General features: G+C 43.7%; 1 protein-coding gene across 1 annotated transcript in view; it reads right to left on the reverse strand.

Moving 5' to 3' along the window:
• UNK (unkempt family zinc finger) overlaps positions 1-20,663 on the reverse strand; it is a 23,973-nt gene extending 3,310 nt beyond the window's left edge. Inside the window, exons 1-14 of the mRNA XM_009879864.1 lie at positions 20,647-20,663; positions 19,436-19,645; positions 17,612-17,788; positions 17,050-17,180; positions 16,786-16,921; positions 15,096-15,213; positions 14,028-14,112; positions 11,988-12,130; positions 10,635-10,682; positions 9,539-9,739; positions 5,193-5,261; positions 4,339-4,513; positions 3,099-3,200; positions 1,419-1,607 (exon numbers count right to left, since the gene is read on the reverse strand). Coding sequence (XP_009878166.1) covers positions 1,419-1,607; positions 3,099-3,200; positions 4,339-4,513; positions 5,193-5,261; positions 9,539-9,739; positions 10,635-10,682; positions 11,988-12,130; positions 14,028-14,112; positions 15,096-15,213; positions 16,786-16,921; positions 17,050-17,180; positions 17,612-17,788; positions 19,436-19,645; positions 20,647-20,663 — 1,801 coding nt within the window. The remainder of the gene's footprint in view (positions 1-1,418; positions 1,608-3,098; positions 3,201-4,338; positions 4,514-5,192; positions 5,262-9,538; positions 9,740-10,634; positions 10,683-11,987; positions 12,131-14,027; positions 14,113-15,095; positions 15,214-16,785; positions 16,922-17,049; positions 17,181-17,611; positions 17,789-19,435; positions 19,646-20,646) is intronic.
• Positions 20,664-21,393: the final 730 nt, after the last annotated feature.

Consider the following 21,393-nt stretch of genomic DNA (forward strand, 5'->3'; position numbering starts at 1 on the left):
AGGACTGGGTATTTTTAACTTAATTGCAGCACAAATAAGCGATAACTACGCACGCTACACACTAACTTACGTTCATTCAGCAAGTCCCACGGAATAGATAGAGTCCAGATTCCAAACCGCTAGGCTACTATTCAAATATCTTATCAAAACTTCAGCAAAAATGGTTTTGTTGTTTTACAGGAAAATATCTAACTTTTTTCTTTCTTAAAAATAATTTATTTAAACACATTTCTCAATTTCCTACATTTCTTTGGCTTTTTATTTGTATAACTACATAGTCAAGACAAATACAACTGCTTAACTTGATTCTTCTGAAATTAAAAGCAGGCCTTATCAGCGAGTTTTCCTTTTCTTACTGAAACTGGGATGAACAGCCAGCCTCAACACTAATTAATAGCAGAGATGCCCTCTGATGTCTCTTTTTTTTATTACTTTAATTGTAAAAGCTGTTAAAGCCAAACAAATAGCCATCGCAAGGCATGGAAGCATGGGTTTTGGCCTAGGCAAACAAGGGATGCAGTTACACAGCTAAGTGCATGCAGAAATAGATTACAAAAGCATGTAATCATTTTATTAGGTTAAGCTGAAGATTAAAGTGTATCTCAAATTTGAAGAAGCATTTACATCTAGTATCAAGAGAGAACTAATATTTACTGTTACTTGCACAGAAATCGGCAGAGAAAGCGTCACTGTAGTAGCTTTGAGCCTTTTATTTCTCAAGGTAATCCTGCATCTGGATAACAAAATGGAATTGGCCCCTCAGTTCCCAGTTCTGCCTGATACAGCTGAAGCTTCAACTCAATTTCTCTTCCTTTCACAGTCCCTCGTACAGGAAACAGATCCTCAAGAGGGGGAAAGAAAAAAAAAAAAGAAAAAAAAAAAAAGGAGCAAAGGGGACAAAGCTGGAATACTGTAACTTTTTGCAAAGTCCATACTGCAAAACTGCATGCAGAGTGCCAAACAGGAGAAAAAAGTACAATGACCCAAGTCTGCCCTGCAGCTCCCAGAGGCCAATCTCACCTGTAGGTAGACCCAAGGGCAAACTGCAATCCCCACCTTAACTAAGCAAGGCTGAGGACCCAGCTCTGAGTTTTGTGTCCAGTGAAGTCTTGGCACAGCATTGGTGGCAGGAAAAGGCAGAGCTCTTTCCCCTGAAAGTCCTCATCAGAGCAAGTCACTTAACCTAACCGTACCTTTTTCTCAGCCTAGATACATGGGAAGCAGAGAGAAATGCTCCCTCGTTCGCAAGGTATTAGCTGATTTTTGGTAAAGCAGCTTCTAGTACTGTTGCTGTTCTCATGGGAAGAGATACAAATGGCAGCAGTGAAATAATACATTAAAATTAAAGCTAACTTAAAAGAAAATACTTACATGGCACAGACAGGCATGTACATGGGACACACACACTGTGCATTTACCTAATGATCCATGAGAAGCTGATGTCCCCAGGAACGTGTTTTCTGACTGGCTTAAGTGTCCCTGGGGCTGATGAAGGAAATGCGATGAGAGGCTGACCGGTGGAGAAGGAGAGGCAGAGTGAAAGGAGGCAGAGCTTCCAAGGGACCCGGGAATATTTACAGGAGCAGAACTTTGCAGCAAACTCCCACCTGGACAAAGAACACACAGAGAGGATGGCTATGTATGACCATGAAGTATGGGCACAGTGCAGGAGTTCAGAGCAGAAGGCGTCAGGTTCCCTTTCTCCTCCCTAAGCCCCTCGGGATTCCCTCCGCTTCTCATCACGGTTCATTCCCCTCTCAGCCTTTAAGAGGAGCAACGGAGTTGCCGTCCCATGAACAACACGGGTTAAGACCCTCCAGAGTTCAGTGGACGACTCTCTCATCAGCCAAAGCAACAAAAGATTTTCTGAGCAGAGTTCGGTCCCTATCAGTCTGGAGAAGATTATTTTTTTATCTGGTGAAATATTTCGTGATGAAAAATTCACCTCTAAAGACACATGCCTCTGCCTGTCATGCTTTCAAATAACTTGTAGTGAGAAGACTATCACGCTGGGTCAGGTCATGATCTTAACCATGAAAAATCAGTAACTAGCTTTAGTCATTTTAGATATACTTGAGAGCCTGGATCTATCGGAAATAAAAAACCCCAGATAAAAAAGCCCAACCTCCAAAGACATCAAACCTCCCTTACGAAAGAGGTCGTTCTGCCTGCCGCACACAGATTGAGGGAGATCTCAGCCCCGCTCCCCACTCTCTCCCGATCTCCCTTCTTGGAAGATCACCAGGTAACACCCAGGCCTGACATGAACAGAAGGCAAAAGCAGCGTGGAGGATCTCTAAACCACTGCAGATGGGTAGCAGCAGAAGCAGGGCTATCAGTAGACATGCACGGCAAACTCTCCAACCAGGCTCTTCTCCTTGGCAGGGAAGTGGAAGTGATATTCTTTAGGGTTCCTTCCACAGGTCCCTTCCTACCTCAATACTACTCCAGGCAGTGTAGCTCCCTCGGAAACCTTCAGACAACCAAAGTTAGCTCCCATTCAAAAACCTGTTTTACACAGCACGGGTAGCCAGAAACTACAAGCACTTCCAAAAAGTTTAAAGACATTTTGTTTGGTTTTTTTCCCCTGGACATTAGAGGCAGGTAGAAGAGGCCTTAGCCTACCTCCACGTGTTAAAATGAGACAGACATTACAGGAATCCAATCAGCAGACCTTGATGACACTCTGTGACAGACGGATAGCATTACCAGGTCAGTGAGTTTCCTGTTACTGCTAGGGAGAGTTTTCTGCTTAAGATGCAAATTGCTATACTTTGGCCTGATTTTAAACGTATCCGATGCCTTCTAGAGTCTACTTACACACTTAAAAAAAACATAAAAATCAAGCAAGTCCCATTCAGTCTCAAGAAACATCCCCAAGACACCTGGGCCCAATGGCAAGAACTCAGCTCTGCTAGTCAACCAGGGCAAGCTTTCACTTCAAAGATGCTCAGCAGTTGCCAGAGTTTGTTTTAATTACTGTTTTAACCAATGTTATTTTGGGACTGGTTTTAGAGCTTTGTTGGGCTGGCTCCACTGAGGTGACTGGGCAACACTGCTTGGCAGAAGATAAAGAAAGCTCTGTTGCTTTCATGTACCTATCATGATGCCACTCGTGTGGGGCACTGTGCTGCTGTCAAATGTCTTCTCCAGGGCAGCCACTCCGAATTCATTCAGGTCCAGGTCATCCAAGGCAGACTCTGCCAGACACAGAGGTACCAATTATGTTATAAAGGACCAACAACTTCAAGAGATAGGATGGCCCAAAGAGCCTACATGCAGAGGAGCCTTCGCTCTCTATTTGTCAGTCTGCACGGCCCTACTCTCCGCCCTGTGCAGCGCTGTTCTTAAATGGTTTGGCAGAAGTGTCATGGGCAGCTTTTTCAGTTCAGGTTTTGCCTGATCCGATTTCTTTTCATCTCAAAGTATTGCCAAATGTTGTAAGAAAACAGAAGAAATAACAGCAGTTCCCATAAGCCTTCCCCAAACTGCTCTTTAAAGTCTGTCCACAATATGCAGTAACACTGGCTTACGACACGTCTGGGTCTGGCTTGTGCTTTGTCCCTACTTTGTTGAAGAGCCACTCAGAAAAGAAATAGGAGTAGAAGGGAACACCTGAAAAACATCTCTGAGGTTCAAAGATAGGGTAAAATAAAGCAAGCTTCTGAATGCCTGCAAATGCTCTATCTATTTGAACATGCCTCATCGCTAATCATGATCAATATAATTCCATCCCACACATGCCCACTCATTTCTATTCTTATTTTTAACAAATTAGTGAGATCACCTCAGAAACGTTAGATTTAAAAAAAAAAAAAGAAAGAAAAACAGGTGACCAAAAAAACTGTGCCTATCTAAGAGGAGAGATTCCACTTTCTGGACTTCCCTGTTCTCCTTTTTCCTTACAGCCTCTGTCCTACACTCTATGAAGGGCACGTCCTTACAATCTACCTGGTGGTAGCCCTCGCTATAAAATTGTCATTTAGAATTTAAGGGGTTGTAACTGTGGAAAACGCCCTTGTGATTTCCTGCCTACTCCAAGACCTCTTTGTCACTTTGACAAACCTAAAACTAAAGCCCTTTACACCATCTGACATTCTGAGAAAGCGGCTCAGAGGCCTTCTGTTGGTCCTGTGGGTGAATTTCATCCATAACGACCTGCAGAAAACATCAGATGTGTCACAGTCACAGAAAAAGCTTACAGCCTCAGGAATCTGCCAACGCTGACAGAGACGAAAAAATGGAGTTCACCGGAACACCCAAACTATTCCAATTCTCATACCTGGCGATCCACGTCTGAGGAAGCCCTATTAGCATACATAAAAAAGGCAAAGTTACCTATGACAGACTCAACGGTGTCACTGGTTGGGTAGAAAGGAAGGGCATTGGCATTCATGCCTGGTATGCTGCTGGTGCCGGCAGGGCTTGGTGGGGTTGCAGCCAGACTGGAGGTGATACTAGAGGAGATGCTGGATGTCAGCGGGCTCCCCACTGGGAGAATACCCAGTATGTCCTGAAAAAAAAGTTTTAAAAGGAAGACGTAGGAAATAAAACATCTTTATCGAAGAATCCCTCCAGAAACATGCAGGAATGAGCCAAAGATCAGCAACAAACCTGTTCCTGCCTGCTTCCAACCTGACAGATGGCTGGTGCTACTACTGGGCTGGGGGCGGGGGAGAGATTAACAGCTTTTCTTTAATTTCTGCCGACTGTTCTCCATTCCGTCCGTTGTCCACCCCCCCTTCCTCCCTCCCTCCTCAGTATCACAAACATCCCAGAATTAACTCCTGTGACCCACAGGTTGCATGCAATCATAGGGATGGGTCACACAATCACTCACTCAGACTTAGTTCAGCCCATGACTTAGAACCTGATATTAAATTCTCTTTGCTGAATCCTTGAACTTAGATGACTCCAGAGATTCATTCCAGCTCAATTTTCTGTAATTTGGAGACTCTCTCCAGCACCATCCAGGCCTATGAATTCACACAGCTCTAGCCATTCACAGAGAACACCTCCAGCAAATCATCCCATCTTCATAAAGGAATCCCTCAAGCTGAGCATCCCTAATCGTGTCTGGACTGTCATTTACTCCCTGCAGAGCTGTCTGGATCCACAGAGACTTCTCATGTCCTTGTCTGTGGTGGTGTGAGCCCTGAGCTAGGTTCAGAGCCCTGCCAGCAGTACTGTACCTGTTTGGGCTGTAACAAAGGTTGCTCCTGGCTCCTGTGTTCCAGTGAGTGGGACTTCATTTTTGCTTGCTGCAGTAAAGAAACAGAACAAAAGATAAGCAAAGGGATTAGCAGCAAAATTAAAAATGGCTTTGGAGAGGCCATGGCAAACACAGTCCCCTCCTCTCTTACAGCCTGCTCTGGGCACTACAGAATTTAGAGAGTAGGAAAGCACAGCAAACTGAAAACACCCCAAGTAATTTGCTTTCTATATACCAAGACATCACCCCTAGAGTTATGTGAAGACTTGTGACAAATAGTAGCATTGAAAACAAATGTAAGAGTCCTCTGCTAGCACAAAGGACATCTTAAGAACCAAGACCAAAAATGAATTATTTTGCCTTGCTATAAATAATGCATCGGCCCTACCAGTATCTAAAAAAGGACCAGAAATGGTGGGAGGCATACTATATTTTTAAGTTATGTAAACATTTCTCAGCTTTGGAAAAATAAAGTATGTAGATTATGTTTTCCCTCAAACTTTTCCAGCTCCCAGCTAGGACTGCAAAGTAAAATACAGTGATAACTAAGCAATTTAAAAGCAATATCATCAAAACTGATTTTTTTAAAAAAATCCTTCCCCCTTCTGTTAACATGGAGAGCTCAAAGCTATAAAATGTAAGTGAGGTCAAGGCTGTCTGGAATTGCAAAACTGCACGACTGCCAGCATACATTTAGAATTCCACTATCCAGCCTAAAAACTCAGCTTAAGGACCTTCCAGCACCATATCCTTAACGGCTATCAACCCTCTTGCCTCACAACATCAGTCAGTTCTGAGCCACAAGAACCAGAGTTGGGAAGGAAGCAGCCTCACGAGTTTGTCAGTGTGTAACGGTCTGTTCCGCAGTCCTGGCTCTGTTCCTCCCATGCTGCTACATGCGTAAGGTGCGGGGAGATCAATCACACCCTCCAGGCACAGAGAGGGAGCAAAAAAGTGCTAAGAGTCAGCGCTGCTTGTTTACTTGCTCTCCAACCCACCCCCGCTCCCGCCCCAGTCTGAACCAGAGACATATTCCAGGCATAAAGTCCGCTCAATTGTTTTTACCGCAAATGCAAGCAGTCACCATCTCTACAGGGGAGATTCAGGCCTGATGTACAACAGCAGCGCATGAGACGCCACGCTGACCTGAAGCGATACGCCTTGACTTTTTGGCTTAAAAGGTCTTATGAAAAAAGATAAATGATTGCTGGAGAGGGATGACATAACCAGACAGGCGAAAGAACAGCGGAAGAATTCATCCCTTGTTTTTGCTTAATTAAATCATTTTCTCTGCTCAGCTGTATGCCTATGGGCAGATGGGGAGGTCAGAGCCCGGCAAACAGGCAGTTGAGATACGGATGCAAAGATCCTTCTGCGGCGGATACCGTTCTCTCACGCTTCCCTGAACAACATACAGTGCCTTTACATACAGCAAAACCACGGCTGAACCCATCACAGCCTTGTTTTCCTTTGTGTGCAATAGATGCGTTACGTTAGTGCATCTGCGTGTGTCTGATAACACGCCTGCTAGATGATCCAACACATCCCTACCCTGTTTGACACTCATCTGAACACAAGATGTGCTATCAACAGACGTCAGCAGCTAAAGGGAAAGCGCATACGCAGCCATGTCCCCCCTACCGAGAGGCTTCCTGCCAACACAGCGAGCCGGCTCGGGTGCAGTTAAGTCGTACTGGAAGGGGTTTTTTTTCTTTAAGGAGGAGAAAAAGGGAACACATTTTTAAGCTAGTCCCCATTCCCCCTGCCTTGAATTCACGTAACGCGAGTGAAAAATCGAGCAAACCAATTGTCGCCGCTAAGCCGGTCTCCTTTAGCTCTGAATAACATTAAAAAGGGCATACATCAAGACAGAAATTCAAAGGGCAGGCTGAAATTCTCCAGCTCGCTCTGTTGCAGTCAGGGAAGAAAACAGGGGACATAAATTATGAGTGAAGCCAACTGTTTTCTGACCAGCATGGAACAAACCTACTGTTCTGTGTGTCAGGACTCAGGAACACCTCCTGGTCGCGGCACTCGAGTCCTTCCAGCGCAGCCAGCATTTTTCCAGCTTGCTAAATCTTTTGGGACTCAGGAAAAGTATTTTTAGCTTTAACTGCTGGCTGAGCCTTACCACAAGATATGTGGAACCTATTAACACAGAAGGTGCATTTTTCATTCTAATAAGATAGAAACTATTTGTACTAACCCTACAGAGGAAAAACGAGAAACCTATTGGAGAGCTGAGCCAGAGCCTCTCTTAAGTTTTCAAATATGAGTGAACAAAGTTAAATGCCTAATTATTGGACTAATTTACAGGCTATATGAGAATCTCTGGTGCCCATTTCAGCCAAAGGGAATTACAGAGGATTTTTAAAAGTCAGTAATTATAGATTAAAAGAAAATTAAATCAGGACACCTATGAGACACCTAATTTTGTCTGTAGAAGCCTACCATAGGCCAACTGTGATTACTTCCATCTATATCTTAACAGCTATTTATGCCAGTAATTTAACACAGGTTTTTGCTTGATTAAAGCCACAGGAGTAAGAAGCTCCCCGAATACAGTATCTTTGTAGCGCATCCTAGACTTCAGACATAAATGCTCATCATCTGGCCCTCCTTTTAAAAGCCCTATTCACGCTCCACCCCCTTTCTCCTTGGCTTAGGCTTGCTGCCCATTTTCTCCGAAGCAGGGCCTCCCTGGCACCCTGCCTCTGCTGGCAGGAAACTGGGGTTCTCTCGGTCCTTCGGCTTCGGGTTCACTCTTCCTTTGCAGCAGAGGCAATAGAGAACAAGCACATGTTTTTTCTTTTGTTTCTAAACAACTGCTACAAGCTGCTGCGCCCGCAAGAAGTGCCAGGATCACAGCACCGTCTGCTCTTTACCCCCAAAGACGAGTTGCATCAATTTGCAATTTCCTAAGCCGCATCCACGTTAAGCAAGACAATGGAAGCAGTTATAAGGAAGCGTACATGCATATAGCTTAATCCGTATTTGTCACTAGATCATTTTAAATAGACTAAACAGTGTTCAAGGCTGGTCCTACTGCAAAGTTTGGTCGTATTTTCCCAAAGTTGTAAAAATAAATAAAACAAAATCCACAGAGTCTGCTTCTAAATCCAACTACTTTATGCAAGATCTTGTCTGGACGGGATATTTCCACTGCTTTCTCACAGCAGTGCAATACTAAGGCAGCAGTATAAGCTCATTAAGGCTAGCTTCTTTAATATTACAGACAAGAGTTTAAATGTAGCCAGGCTGAAAGCAGCATTTCTTGTCATCTCTGTTTTCAAGCAACATAGACCAGGTAATATTATTTCTTATTATATATGTATTTTTTTTTAAGTACTTGTAGGAAATAGTTTTGCAGGCACCTCTTCATAAAAGTAGCTATTCCTTCCCCTAAATTGAGATGATGCACTATTACATTTACGAACCCAGTGAGGAATAAAAAATGAGACCCAAGCTCTGGGTTGGACTCAGCTGACTTAGAAGGGATCGTGCAGAGAAATTATTAATTGTAACATCAAGAAAGGAAATTCACAATAAGAAATTAACTGTGGAAAAGCTCATGTGTGGCAGAAGAGATGGAAGAGACTGATCTAAGCTTAAGGAACAGTCTGAATAAGGCATGACACCAAGAAGGAAAAAACTGAGGAAGCAGCAAGGCAAGACTGGGATATCCAGAAGGGGTAAGAGAGAATGTGATTAGAGATCTGGGTTGGGTAAAATTGCAGAGGGTTCTTCAAATGAGAATGAGGAATTAAAATCTAATAAAGAAACCACAGGAGAGAGTCAAGGATCAGAATGATACAGCCAGCGAAGCCAGAGACAACCAACGTGACATTTTAATACACGCAAGAAACAAATGGTGAAAACAGAAGACAAACCAAGTCACGGAGATCAAGGTAAGAGTCTGGAGTGAGAACAGAGAAGGAAGGATGAGCTTCCATGAGACAATACAGCAAGAGAAACAGCAAGTCTTGGCAAGGACCTAAATATGGAAAACGAAAGAGCAAGAAGTGATATGTGGGAAGCTACCCAGGGTCAACACAGGACAGAAGTTGTGAGGAATTAGGAAAACAAGCAGCAGCTTGACTTCTACAAACTGAGTGTGTGATGGCAGCTAGGCAGACAAGAACAGATGTAAGATGGAAGAGACTGGAAGGGAGGCTGAAAGCAACAGCAAAGATCTGAGAACTGCTAATGAGAATAACGCTTTCTCATTTTTGTCCCTTATAAAATGAAAATACATTCAAGCAAGACCGGGCAACTTCTCATTCTTCCTCAACCCCCCAACTCTTCCAGCCAATATTCCCTACTAACCTGGCATTTGAAACTCTTCAAATACTCGGCCCCCACCTGATCTTCTCGCTCAAACCCCGGTGCTTTCTTGTAGCTGCCAGCTGCTGTTACTGAGTCTGGAGGAAAACCAATGGTCTCCAAGCTGTGTGGCTTTCCAATGGCGCCAGGAGGAGACCCACATATATTAGATGGGCTTCCGAGACTGCTGTTCCTACAAAGAATCTAATAGAAGGAACAAGTGTCAGGAAAGTACAGCCAGCAGCGATGACCTGAAGAGGAGAGGCATCCCACAGAAGAGCTCATTCACTTCACCGTTTGTGCATCGATTATACTGACAGTCAACACAAGCATACAAGCTTCCAGTAAGCAGTAGTTAAAAACCAGGAAAAAGTTCCAGTGGATACTGGATTTATACAGTCCCACAATTACGGTTTTATTGTCATTACTTTGTACTGGAGTGCAGTCTTACAAAAACCAACCTACAGCTCTAGTGACATTTATTCTTTCTGAGGCCTCAGAAGCGATCAAGTTTCCAAACCTGACCAAAACTCTCTTCGATTTCCTTAGGCTACCGTGGATCCTGTCTGCACTCTGAGTAATAGTGTGAAACCTGGAAACATGCTCTGGCAGTCAGAACAACCAAGCACATCTGAGCTACGTGTAATACTGTATCTTTTGCTTTCCAGTTGGAAATCTGAAAGTTTTAATGCAGGCACAGGCCAAATAGCAACAACCGCATTAAAAAACCCAAGGATTTCCAACAGTTCCATTCTTTGGACTATAACCAGGGATCACAACCACATGCAACAAGGCTAGTTTTGCACTGTAGATGAAGCCACAGACAGCAGCAAAGGATATTAAGATGTGTTTTAGAGAAAGTGCCTACCTGGATCAATGCAGATATCCCGTTTCTCTGGGATAAGAAATTATTTGCCTGCACTGGCAAACACGACTGTGCTTCAGACAACATTTAGACAGCTACTGCTACCACAGATTCAGATGTGGCACAGTTCGGGCTGGCATTAGAAAGAAGGAGCATCCTACAATGTTTTGATTTTATTTTTATACAGACATTCTGCTGTCCACGCTTCCCTACAGTCGCAAAGATACTACTCACTGTGGTGGAGGTGGGGCTAGTTGGCAGAGTTCCTGATTTATTCCACACCTACAGTACAAATACAAAACAGAACAGGCCACGTGAGGCTGGCTGCTAGAGGGACCTTTTTCTCTGATTAATTCATCACGTAAAATGATCACCAGCAAAGCCATATTTGTTTGCAAGCTACATGCAGATGCCCTGTGGAGTGATGAAGTCACAGAAAGACATGTGTTGCCATTTGGCATATGTCCAAGGATTAGTAAAGACTGTTTAAAAGACTAAGAGCTTGAGATAAAAAAAGACCTGAACAGTCTATTAAGTGGAAGATATCTTCCATTTCATTGCAGTTTTCAGAGAATCTAGACGATACATTCATAAGATGAAGGGGTTTTGTTTTTTACAGCTTTCCACAGCGTTTTTCAGTGAGAGCAAATATTATATCCAGACTTTTCAAGATCTGTTTGGAATTCTAGCTGCAACCAAATTCAGAACTATCAGGTTGGCTTTGGCACTAATAAAATCAAACGACCAGCTTCTCTTTTCAAAGAGAGGCAATAAGATAAAACAGAGGTCCTAAATGAGTTCACCTCTTTCTGATCAGTTTCAAACGAGTTAAACTCATGTCATTTTACCTTCTCAAAACCTCGACCAACCATTTGAAAAGGTTACACTCCTTATCACCAGTAGTGCAAACAGGAAAGACTTAACGGAGAGAAAAAAAAAAAAATCTCATCAAAAATGAAGTGGTCTAGCATTCCATGGGCTTCTTCTCTGTCTGTGTGTATCTGTTCAGCATTTAAAAATCTCCTTTCTTGCATGTACAACTAAACCAAAGTACTACCAACAAACTGGGGCATTACTTAACATATTACAGAGTTTAGCTGTCTCCAGAAGGAGAGGGAGGGAATCAAGGATATCCTATAATGCAACACACAATATGCACAGGTTAAGCCTCTGAGATTACATATGTAAACAAACTCGATTGTAGTTATGTACTTTACACGTTATTGGCTCACAGCCTTTAATTAGAGTACTTGGAAACTAAGCCCAATATGTACCTCCAGACAGGAAGGAGTTGGACTTCACGTACGGATGTATTCCACTTTCCTGAAAGTACATCAACAAACTCTGCACAGAAAGGAAGGCTTAGAAATTTTTTAGGCGAGAGGACAACACTGAAGCCACTGAATTGTACGTTCCAAACAAAGAGATCCCTCTATAAAGTGTGGAGCTCAGATCTAAAAGAAAAACGCCGTATCCTTTGGGCTTTTGGATACTTAAGATTTCTCTGCTTGGGAGAAAGAGGTACAGCGACTCAGAGAAACACAGATTTAGAAAATACGGACAAGGCTTCCCCACAGTGCTACATACATTGCTAAGGTCTGGGGCATGCGGACTGGAAGGGCTGACCGGAACAGAATCACCCGCTGCCGAGGGCATATACATCACAGGGCCTGTCTGTGTCGGGCTGGACACAGCCGAGGATTGCTGTAAATCTTCATTGAGCGCAGGCTCTGGAAGAAATAAAAGCACATGGAACGTTACTCAAAGCTGTACAATTGCAAGGGAGCACAAGATGTTTAAGAACAAGAATACCCAGATATTCTTGAAAGAAGAAATATTCCACAAGCATCCACTTACAAGTAGAGAAGCACGGAGAAATCTTATCTAGCAAATGGCTACTCCTTCTCTAATATTCCTTACATTATTACTGTCATCACTTGCACACTGTGCTGCTCTTTAGTCCACTAAAGCTGGTCCAAAATTATCTTCCCTGCATGAATTGTGTCATTCATTCAGCTGTCTTGAACTAAGCAGGGCTTCCTTCATTGCTAGGCACAAAGTTGATGGGTGCATTATAATTAGCTGAGGGAGATAAGTTTCCATCTGCGCTCAGTACAAAGCATTACCAAAAAAAGCAGTGTACATAGAAAGGCATACACAAAAAGAAAGTGTCATTGGTTTGGAAGCTAAGGTAGAGATACTGTAGACTTGTAGTATTTACATCTAACATAACTCAGCATCTTTACAAAAACTACATAACTGCCACTACGCCTGCGTCGCAGTATCTTTAAAGTATTGATTTCAACACATTTCTTGATAATAATCAGCAAAACTCATGCTAAGAGCAGATATAATAAATGGACTCCTGTTATTTGAATTGAATTAGGCCCTCAGTGTTCACATTGCTAAGAAAGTACTAAAAGATAGAAAGCAGAAGAAATAACCAGGTTGGGATGACCTAAGTGCCACAGAATGTTACTCTGGCTTTATAGTGGTACACTATCAAGCACAGTAATCTTGTCAGGAATAAGGCATCTCCTAAACAAAAACACTATGTTATACTCAAGGGACTTTGCTAAACACTGTTTCTTTATCAAGATTTCATTCTCTCTTAAGCTCGCTGGATCATAGTGTGGAGTTACACTGCTGTGTTTTGGACCATTGTAGCCCACAGCTCTGGCTATAATTACTGCTTGTCGACAAGGCTTCCTATAAAAGGAACTGCATAACCTGTAGGGAATTTACTCTCACCATTCCTTCACAAAGGCAGCAATTACTAATTCCACCATTTACAAAGCCTAATCAAATAACAAAGAGATTTGCTCAAAGCCATGTAGTGAGTCAGTACCAGAGCCAAGCTATTGACTTCTGCGTAACCTGCTCTAATTGCTGCAAATTCAACAGTGAGACTGGAGCGCAGAAACCGAGTAGGAGCCACAGGACCAGGAGCTAACCGTTTATCTATGGATGTTAGTACCCACCTGAATATAGAACTCCCACAACCAAAACAGCATCACTGGTTTACAGATGATGAAAGTGAGGATTGAAATAATGCCCTATAAATCAGGGAGCTATTGAGAAAAGAGGATTTGAGGAAAAGCGGACAAAAATAAAAAAAAAGCTGCATATTTTTCTTCTCCAACCTGACTCAAAGATTTAAACTCTAAGCAAAACTTCACAAATTGTAAAATAGTATTTATTTTTTAAATGGATCAATGCATTATCTATAATTAGCAATTTTATCCTCAGCTTTTTAAAATGCAACACTTTGCAACTTAGCTAGGTACGGTTCATCCACGTACAAGAGAAGCAGCACTCTCTGTTTCAGTCCTCCTAAACTGACATACAGAGAACTGAGTGAGTGAGAGGGAACACAGGGAGATACCTCAAGAGACAGTGCAGGGAGAGCTAAGGGCTGAGTCCTACAGACTACCTACTGCCTTCAGCTCTGCCAACACCTCCCACGCTAGCACAGTTTTATAGGAATTATCAAAGTTAATGCTTTGTTTTTGAAAATCCTTCACAGAAGCTCTAGTTTAACGGCCGTATATTTTAAACTCTCTATTTTGGCCAGAAGCTCTCCATAGCTCAAATATCCATGAAAGATGAGAGAAGCAGCCCACGTACGTTCTACATGTGCAAAGGCACAGAAGGGTCCTCGGGGACAGCTGCCAGACTGCTGCATATCATTGCACTTGGTGGATTTGTAGATCTAAGAATGAAGGGAAAAAAACAAAACAAAACAAAAAAACACAGACGTGAGGAAAAAAACAGTGACTTTCAGCTCAGGTACAAAAAGTACTACAAAGAGACCCGACAGCAAGATAGGAACACAGATAAAAGGCGCAAAGGCCAGCAGAGTTCAGTGTGACCATTTCAGTGCTTTGTTTCAAAGAAAGGAAAACCCACTATAGTTATGGAAACACCAGAATATGCCCATTGCAGCTAAGCTCACCCAAAGATCAACCCATCGCACGTCAGCTCACCCAAAGGTCACCATTTGCCATAAAGTCCCTCAGTCTCACTGGAAGCTCCATGGATATTACAAATGGTAAAAGGTAGGAAACAGCTGACAAGTGACAGGACAGAAAGCTACAGCCACATGTTTGCAAGGAAAATAACAAACCGTTGACAATGATTGTAGGAAATGGATTATTCCCCTTCCCCCCAGTTTGACAGGCGGTGACAATGGTTACTTTGCCGATACAGGCTCAACAAAGCTTTTCAACACTGTAACATGAAGCAGACTACGACAAGGTCTTAATTACACTTTCTGTAAGGATATTGGAATGCTCTGGGCATGCTCACAACTCAGAACTTGGTGTTTTTTAGCACCAGTTCATGGCTGTCTATTGTTTAGAGCATCAACCGAGATTTTTTTCCTCAAGGAAACAGGTGCTGCATGCTCACCTGGAAACCCACATCATGCTTTCAAAAGGACCCCCATACATGCGACTGCTCTTGCACTTGAGTTTTCCCCTACTTTTCTTACCTCCTCCCATGTGGTCTAGCTAACGAAAAGGCACCCCTGTCAAGCAGCTGAATTTTCAGCCTACTTCCAACATACAGTTTCTCTGTACCCCAGGACCACGCTGCAATGCGTCCCGCACGCTCTCCCACCTGGCCCGCTAATTTACTTCGTAAGACTTTTGCTTTTCTAATCAGCTACCAAACTGAGCGAGCAGGCTACTGTACCTCTGGATGGAACTGCTGTTCTGTGCGAGTGTGGCAGTATTGGCATGAGTCTCCATTTTCACACTTACTGGGATCTCCCCACTCATCTCCATGTTTCACACTGGGACATGGTGAAGACCTGTGTAAATAAGGTAGCAGGAGAACACATCAGACCCGTAAACGTGCTTTGAGCTTGGCTTCCTCAATTGGGAGGCAGGTCTGGCTGTCCACCCTCAGCTGTACAATCTGTTTGTCTGGCTGCTGCTTCCCCAGCCCCCACCCTGCTGCTACTGCATCTTCTTCCCCCTTTTCCAATTTCCCAAGGAAAGAAACACGGCTTAGCTCTCCATCCAAAACCGAACACAAGCTGAACGAACAGAACTTAACAATATTAGCAGCTGATGTGATTAGCGCCAGAGATGCTGGGTCTGGTTTCTGTTTTGGAACTGTACATTCATAGAAAGCTAATAAGTTAATTGGCTAATCCTAAAACACATAATACCCTTACAGTGGTATGTTTCCAGGGTTATAGTATGGCCATGTGGAAAAGAGGCTGAGTCAGGTCAGTGGGGAAAAGGCAAGTCCATTTTCTTTCTCCCAGCCAGGAACAGTTCTTTTTCCCAGGTCTGAATTTTTGCCGTGACCTACTTCCCCTGCTCTTTATGCTCTTAACCATTCCCTCAAACAACAGCAGAGGGAAGCAGATAGCAGCAGCAGACGCCTGCACGAAAGGCAGCCACATCAGCTGGGGGTGGGGAAAGCAACACAGAAATGAGAAGAGATCAGGAGGGGAGAAGCTTTCACCCCTTCCCTTCCCAAAGGGCCCAGGCAGGGGCAGAAAGCACACGGCTGCTGCCTGAAGATGGACTTAATGTTTCTGTTTCTCCTGAAACTGTTGGGATTAATGTTCCTTTGATTTTGATTTTTTTTTTTTTTAATACCGGATTTCAGTGCCAATTCCACAATTTCTGTGAATGTTGGGGGTGGGGAAGGGAAGTGAGAACATCCATGATATTTTCTCTCCTGGCTTTCTGGTCTGCTCTTATGTTTTTCAGAAAGGAACTAAGGAAAAGCCCCACTGAGACCACAACAAAAGCTCTGTTGTGTTGGAGGAAATGAGGGCCTATAACTTGGATGAAATGCGTTCAGGGAGACGCAGCACACTGAAAAATCCAGGGACAGCTGAGAGACGAGAACACCCCGGTGCCTCAAAAGCAAAGTCTTTAGCAGTTGGTTAGGAATGCATGTCCAGCTGCAGTACTGGTCACACTGTGCCTCACGATCCCCATCGCCAGGCACACACAACAAGCAGCTTGATGATTCCGAATCCTTTACCATGAAAACACTGCTGTGGGAGTTTGTTTCTCGATGGGGATTAAAACTTTCTTTTGTTGTCTTTTTCCTGCACTGCTTTCTAAAGCAGGAGTTTATATGGTAAGTGGAAGCCAGACACAGGTTGTGTTTGCCGTAAAACCAAAGTTACAATATGAATTAGCAACAGTTAGAGATACTGGGTCCTACATACAGGAAAACTCCTTTTATTTGTTATCCTGTCTCCTAAGCAGAAATAACAGTCCATCACATCTGACAGTACAGGCCTTGGAGGCACACTAAAAACCTATCTAGTGAACAAAATCCTAGATCCTTCATTACAGACTCCTACTACACCTCAGCACTCAGTTGGGAAACAGAATATCCAGGGCTATGGTACCTGTATTTGTGTTTTCTTGGGCTTCTTCTTCTGTCTTTGCTATTGTGGTAGTAGGGACAGGCATAACCCTGGCGACAGAGACGGGGAGGTTTCTTACATTGCTCCGTCTTGTAATTTCCCAACACATACGTTGTATCTGCAAAAGAAGCAACCAGTTAGTGGGAGATGACTGATCTGCATTTACTATACAGAGGTTTTTGACCGGAGCATGCACTTCACAAACACCAGACTTTCCCAGCCCCACAGACCCTAAGTGACACTCACCTTGCCACCTTGGCTCCTCACTGAGTATTTTCTCGATCATAGCATGGCTAGCAGCGACTGCAGACTGACCCTCTATGCCACCTTCCGACGTAGTCTGACCATTCTGCAAAGCCTCCATCGCCTGAAGCTCCCTTCATGGATAGAGTTAAATGAATATACAGACTGAGCAGATGAAGAGATGGATAAATGTGTACAAAAACTGACATACTAGAGAGTGGTAACAATTCCTAAGTGGGTGCATTTTATTCATGCATTTTTTTGTCAGAACATCTTCAGTCAAACAGCAACTGAAATTCATGTTCTTCATTCCCCAGTAATTCCCGATGCATTATTTGGACAACCCCACATCAGACTCCAAACCACAGCACAAGTAGTTTAAAGTGTGTGCCCCTCCATCATTTTGAGTATCCTCCCTGGAGATTTGCCTTTTTGAGAAGGGATATATCAGCATCACTCCAACACCAAGCATTTCACACTGAAGCGGTACTGTCCTTCAATCATCTGACTTTTCATTTAGGTACAGAAATTACCATTTTCATACAAAGCCTCAACCTCTACCAACCTGATGTCATACACCGGAGAGCGTAGGTCATGGGGCCCATGAGCGAACGCGCAGTGGACTCCATTCTTCGTGCAGTTTCCCTTGGAGTCTGTCTCATGAATGCAGATTCCAGTTTTGTAGTAGCGCAAGTGATACCTCCTCTCTGTGTCTCCAGTAGTCCTATGCAAGAAGGGGCACCTGAGGTACAGAAGGAGGGGAGGAACAGACAATTTTAGTCACACAGCTGATGGACTGAACACTACCAGAAGACATATTGCCAATACAGGCAATGCCGATACAGGGTGCTGCAGCTGACACCACCTTTCCTAACTCTGCCCCTTATGCTGTGCCTTCCAAAGCTACACAGAACCCCTAAACAGTATATAACAGTTTCCCTCCCCAAAAGGCAACTGGATTATTAAGCCAGCAGCAGCTTATTATTCTAGTCTAGTGACTGCCAGGGATCTGGAAAAGAACAAGGACGCTGTCAAGGCGTTCTGATATACTAGCCATGATTGAAGGGACATCACATGGCACATACCATTTCCTCAGCAGCCCATCTAGACATCATGCTGTTACTGTTGCCTGCTGATGTACTCCTACAGGGCTGCGACAGCCTATCTATAGCCAGATGCATCCTTAATGCACAGCATGGGACAAGAAAGGAGAATTACAACGCTACAATTTTAATTTATGTTTCGTTTCCCCTCTTTGGCAGAAAAAGAACAATCTACGCTCAGAAATAAAAAAAAAAAGAACAAGATGGAATAGGTAAAGTTCAGATATTGCAGCATCAAGCTAAAAATACAAGTCAGCGGAGTTCTGAGATGGCAACAGTTCTCATTCACTGAGTTTGAGCCAGATATGAACCAGGGATCTAGAAGCCAAAGCCCTCAAATATTCTATTTCCAGTCCCTTCCAGTTCTCGTCTAACAAGGAAGAAAGTATTGAAACTGAAGCTTCAGGCTGGGGAATTATTCCATTCTGCTGTAGTCACAAGGTCTTTACTTAATCGGGTAAAAAAAATATTGTTTTCCCAACAAATAGCATTTTTCTGTGTGTTTATACTGGCTCCATGAAAGGGAACTCAAATTCCATCTTTCTATAGCATGTCTATATAAAACACTCCTTATATTTGACCACAGTTTGGCTACACTATTTATTCTTCCATATCTGTCACGTGGCTGAAGTTCTATTACTGGGTTAACCCTTTAATTGCTGGAGTCTGCCACACGCACAGCAGAAACACTTGCATCTCTGCTCCAGGTAGATTTACCACAGTCAGAGAGACTCAATAAAACAAACTCTTCTCCATGCTGCCTTAGTCCGGGTACTTGTCATTTCCCTACTGGCTTCTTAAAAGTTCAGGAAGACAAAATAAACTTGCAAGTAACCGATACGATTTAAAAAGCTGGGGATAGATAATTTTGGGGGCAGACTAGAGGACAAAGCTCCTCCTCTTTCAGCAATCTGTTAAAACCTAAGCTACTCTGCTAGTGAGCAAGACCGATTATTTGACAGTCCGGGACTTACGGGAACAGCGGCTTTCTCAGTCCATTTGCCAGTGAGCTGTTTTTCCCACCTCAACCTTGCCGAAGACGCCATGAGGATAGTGAACGATGGAGGAGCTGAATTCCCATCTAAGTCACCCTTAATATCATCTCTGCCCCAGGCCTGGAGCACACAGGCTGCTATTACAGATTTTACATCTGTTCTCATGTTATGTGTGTTACAAAGCTGCTTTACTGCTGACTTGCCTCATCTCTGCAGGAACTGGCTGGAATCGTCACCTGGACTGATCCCAAAAGCCTAATGCCTGAAGAGCAGGGTGCAGTCTTTACTTACTCATCTCCTTCTGGGCAGATTCCTGTGGTCTCGTCATACTTGGTACAGTAAATGTCAGGGCTGTAGTTAAATGTACCATCCCGGCGGCGGATAGATCTGCGACGACGCTGGTTGACAAAGTGCCAGTGGAAGCAGGTGTAGGGCCGGTGCTGAGTGCATTTGTGCTGCACGAAAAGAGGGCACTGCTCCGTGCGGAACTCCTTCAGGTAACTGCAGGCAGAAATCCAACAGCAGGAGGTTAGGACCAGGATGCCGGTCAGAGGCAATACCCAATCACCCCGCAGAGCCCAGGCCAAGCGGAGCCGCATCCATCACAGAGACGCCTGCTGTCCTCTCCACACCCTCCCCTGCCTTCCCTCGCAATAATGGAGGCTGGAAGCTGCTGGTTGTCTGTAAGGGGAAGATATCAGTTACCAGGCCAGTTAATACAAACATCAATGCTAACAATAGCTGAAATCACTTTCTATTGTGCCTTTCCACATCATTTTCAAGAGAAGTGGCTTTTCATGAGCTTAGAAAATAGTTTGCGAGAAAATGGAACTCTTAAGTACCTTTCTATCCACGTCTATCTCTAAATCCGAGACCTATCTGGGCAAAAAGGGTTTCCTTCCTATATGTTCAGTTTAAAAAAAAACCCAAAACCACACTTCCTTGTAGCCATGTTTAAAGCTACAAGTTACTGAGAGAAAAAGATTTTTTAAAAGACTCTTTCATGCCCTGTCTTCTTGGTTTAACTCAGCTTCTTCAGTACACAGTTGACTATGAAATGAAAATTAATCAATTTCTCTCTTGCAATCTTGTGAATTCAGGACTCAGTCTTGAAAAGTGGGATAACTATCCTCAAATTCCTGCACGTTTGTGTTACTTTAATATGTAATTCTCTGAAAGTACGTGTCTTCTTTTAGCCCAAGAACTAAAGAAGTCACAAGCTTTTATTTGTGACACTAATAACAGTCTCTAAACCCAGATTGTAGAGGATTACAAAATGGTTTAGCTCAACATAATGATCTGACTGTGATCTGTGTGTAGGTGCTTACAAAATCCACGCCGCGCGAAACCCACTAGCTGCCCTGTATTTATAAGGAACGTACGAACAGTTCAAGCAGCTCAGACCCGAATCCCACTGGGTTCGGTCTCAGAGACACCTCCAAGAACACCAGCGACAGCCCCGAGCAAGCGGACGGGGGTAATCGCCTCCCGTAACAACTCACATGCTGGTCTCTGACATTTAGAGGGCAGATTAAGCAGCGAGTAACAAAATTTGTCGGTGAAACTAAAAGTGCTGGTTTTCTGCTGGAAGCAAGAGGATGATCCAACAGCAGATACGGACTCGTTTTAAACTGCATATGTACTCCGAGCCAACAAAACGGAGTACAGGAATTTGTCGAGTATTCATTCCCATATCAGACGATCTTAATCTTTCTATCGTGTTTCTAAATAAATGGAAAGATGTCTGATGCCCAAAGAACTATCCACAGATAATATCATCATGTCAGACTCATTCTGAAAGCAACATCTGTAAATAAAGCCTCCTTTCCTCTTTACCCCTGACTGAAGAGAGTGCCTCAGGAAAATGCACAAATTCAACCAAAGTGGTTTTATTTGTTTGCTATGAAGAGAGAATATCACCAGCAAGAGCTTTCCTACACCGGATTTTGCAAGCATGAAAGGATAAAAGCTCTTCCTCCTCTTCAGCCTCCAAATAGGCGACACTTGCAGGTTCCACTGCTTCGGATCAGGGAACGCTCGGGGCTGGAGCGGCTCTGCGGCCGGCTGGAAGTCCTTTCCAACCCCAGCCCATCTGTCCCCTCCAACCCAGTGCGGCTGGAACGGTATCTGCATTGGGGCCCAAGGCTTTACATCAGAAAAACCCGAGCCAGCGTGCAGAAACAGGTCTGTTTGGAGTAGGTGAGGGCTAACAAATCACTTTGTTCCTTTTTCACTTTTAAGAAGCCGGC

The sequence above is a fragment of the Charadrius vociferus genome, unplaced genomic scaffold (assembly GCF_000708025.1).
Source record: "Charadrius vociferus isolate BGI_N301 unplaced genomic scaffold, ASM70802v2 scaffold260, whole genome shotgun sequence".
Classification (NCBI taxonomy): domain Eukaryota; kingdom Metazoa; phylum Chordata; class Aves; order Charadriiformes; family Charadriidae; genus Charadrius; species Charadrius vociferus.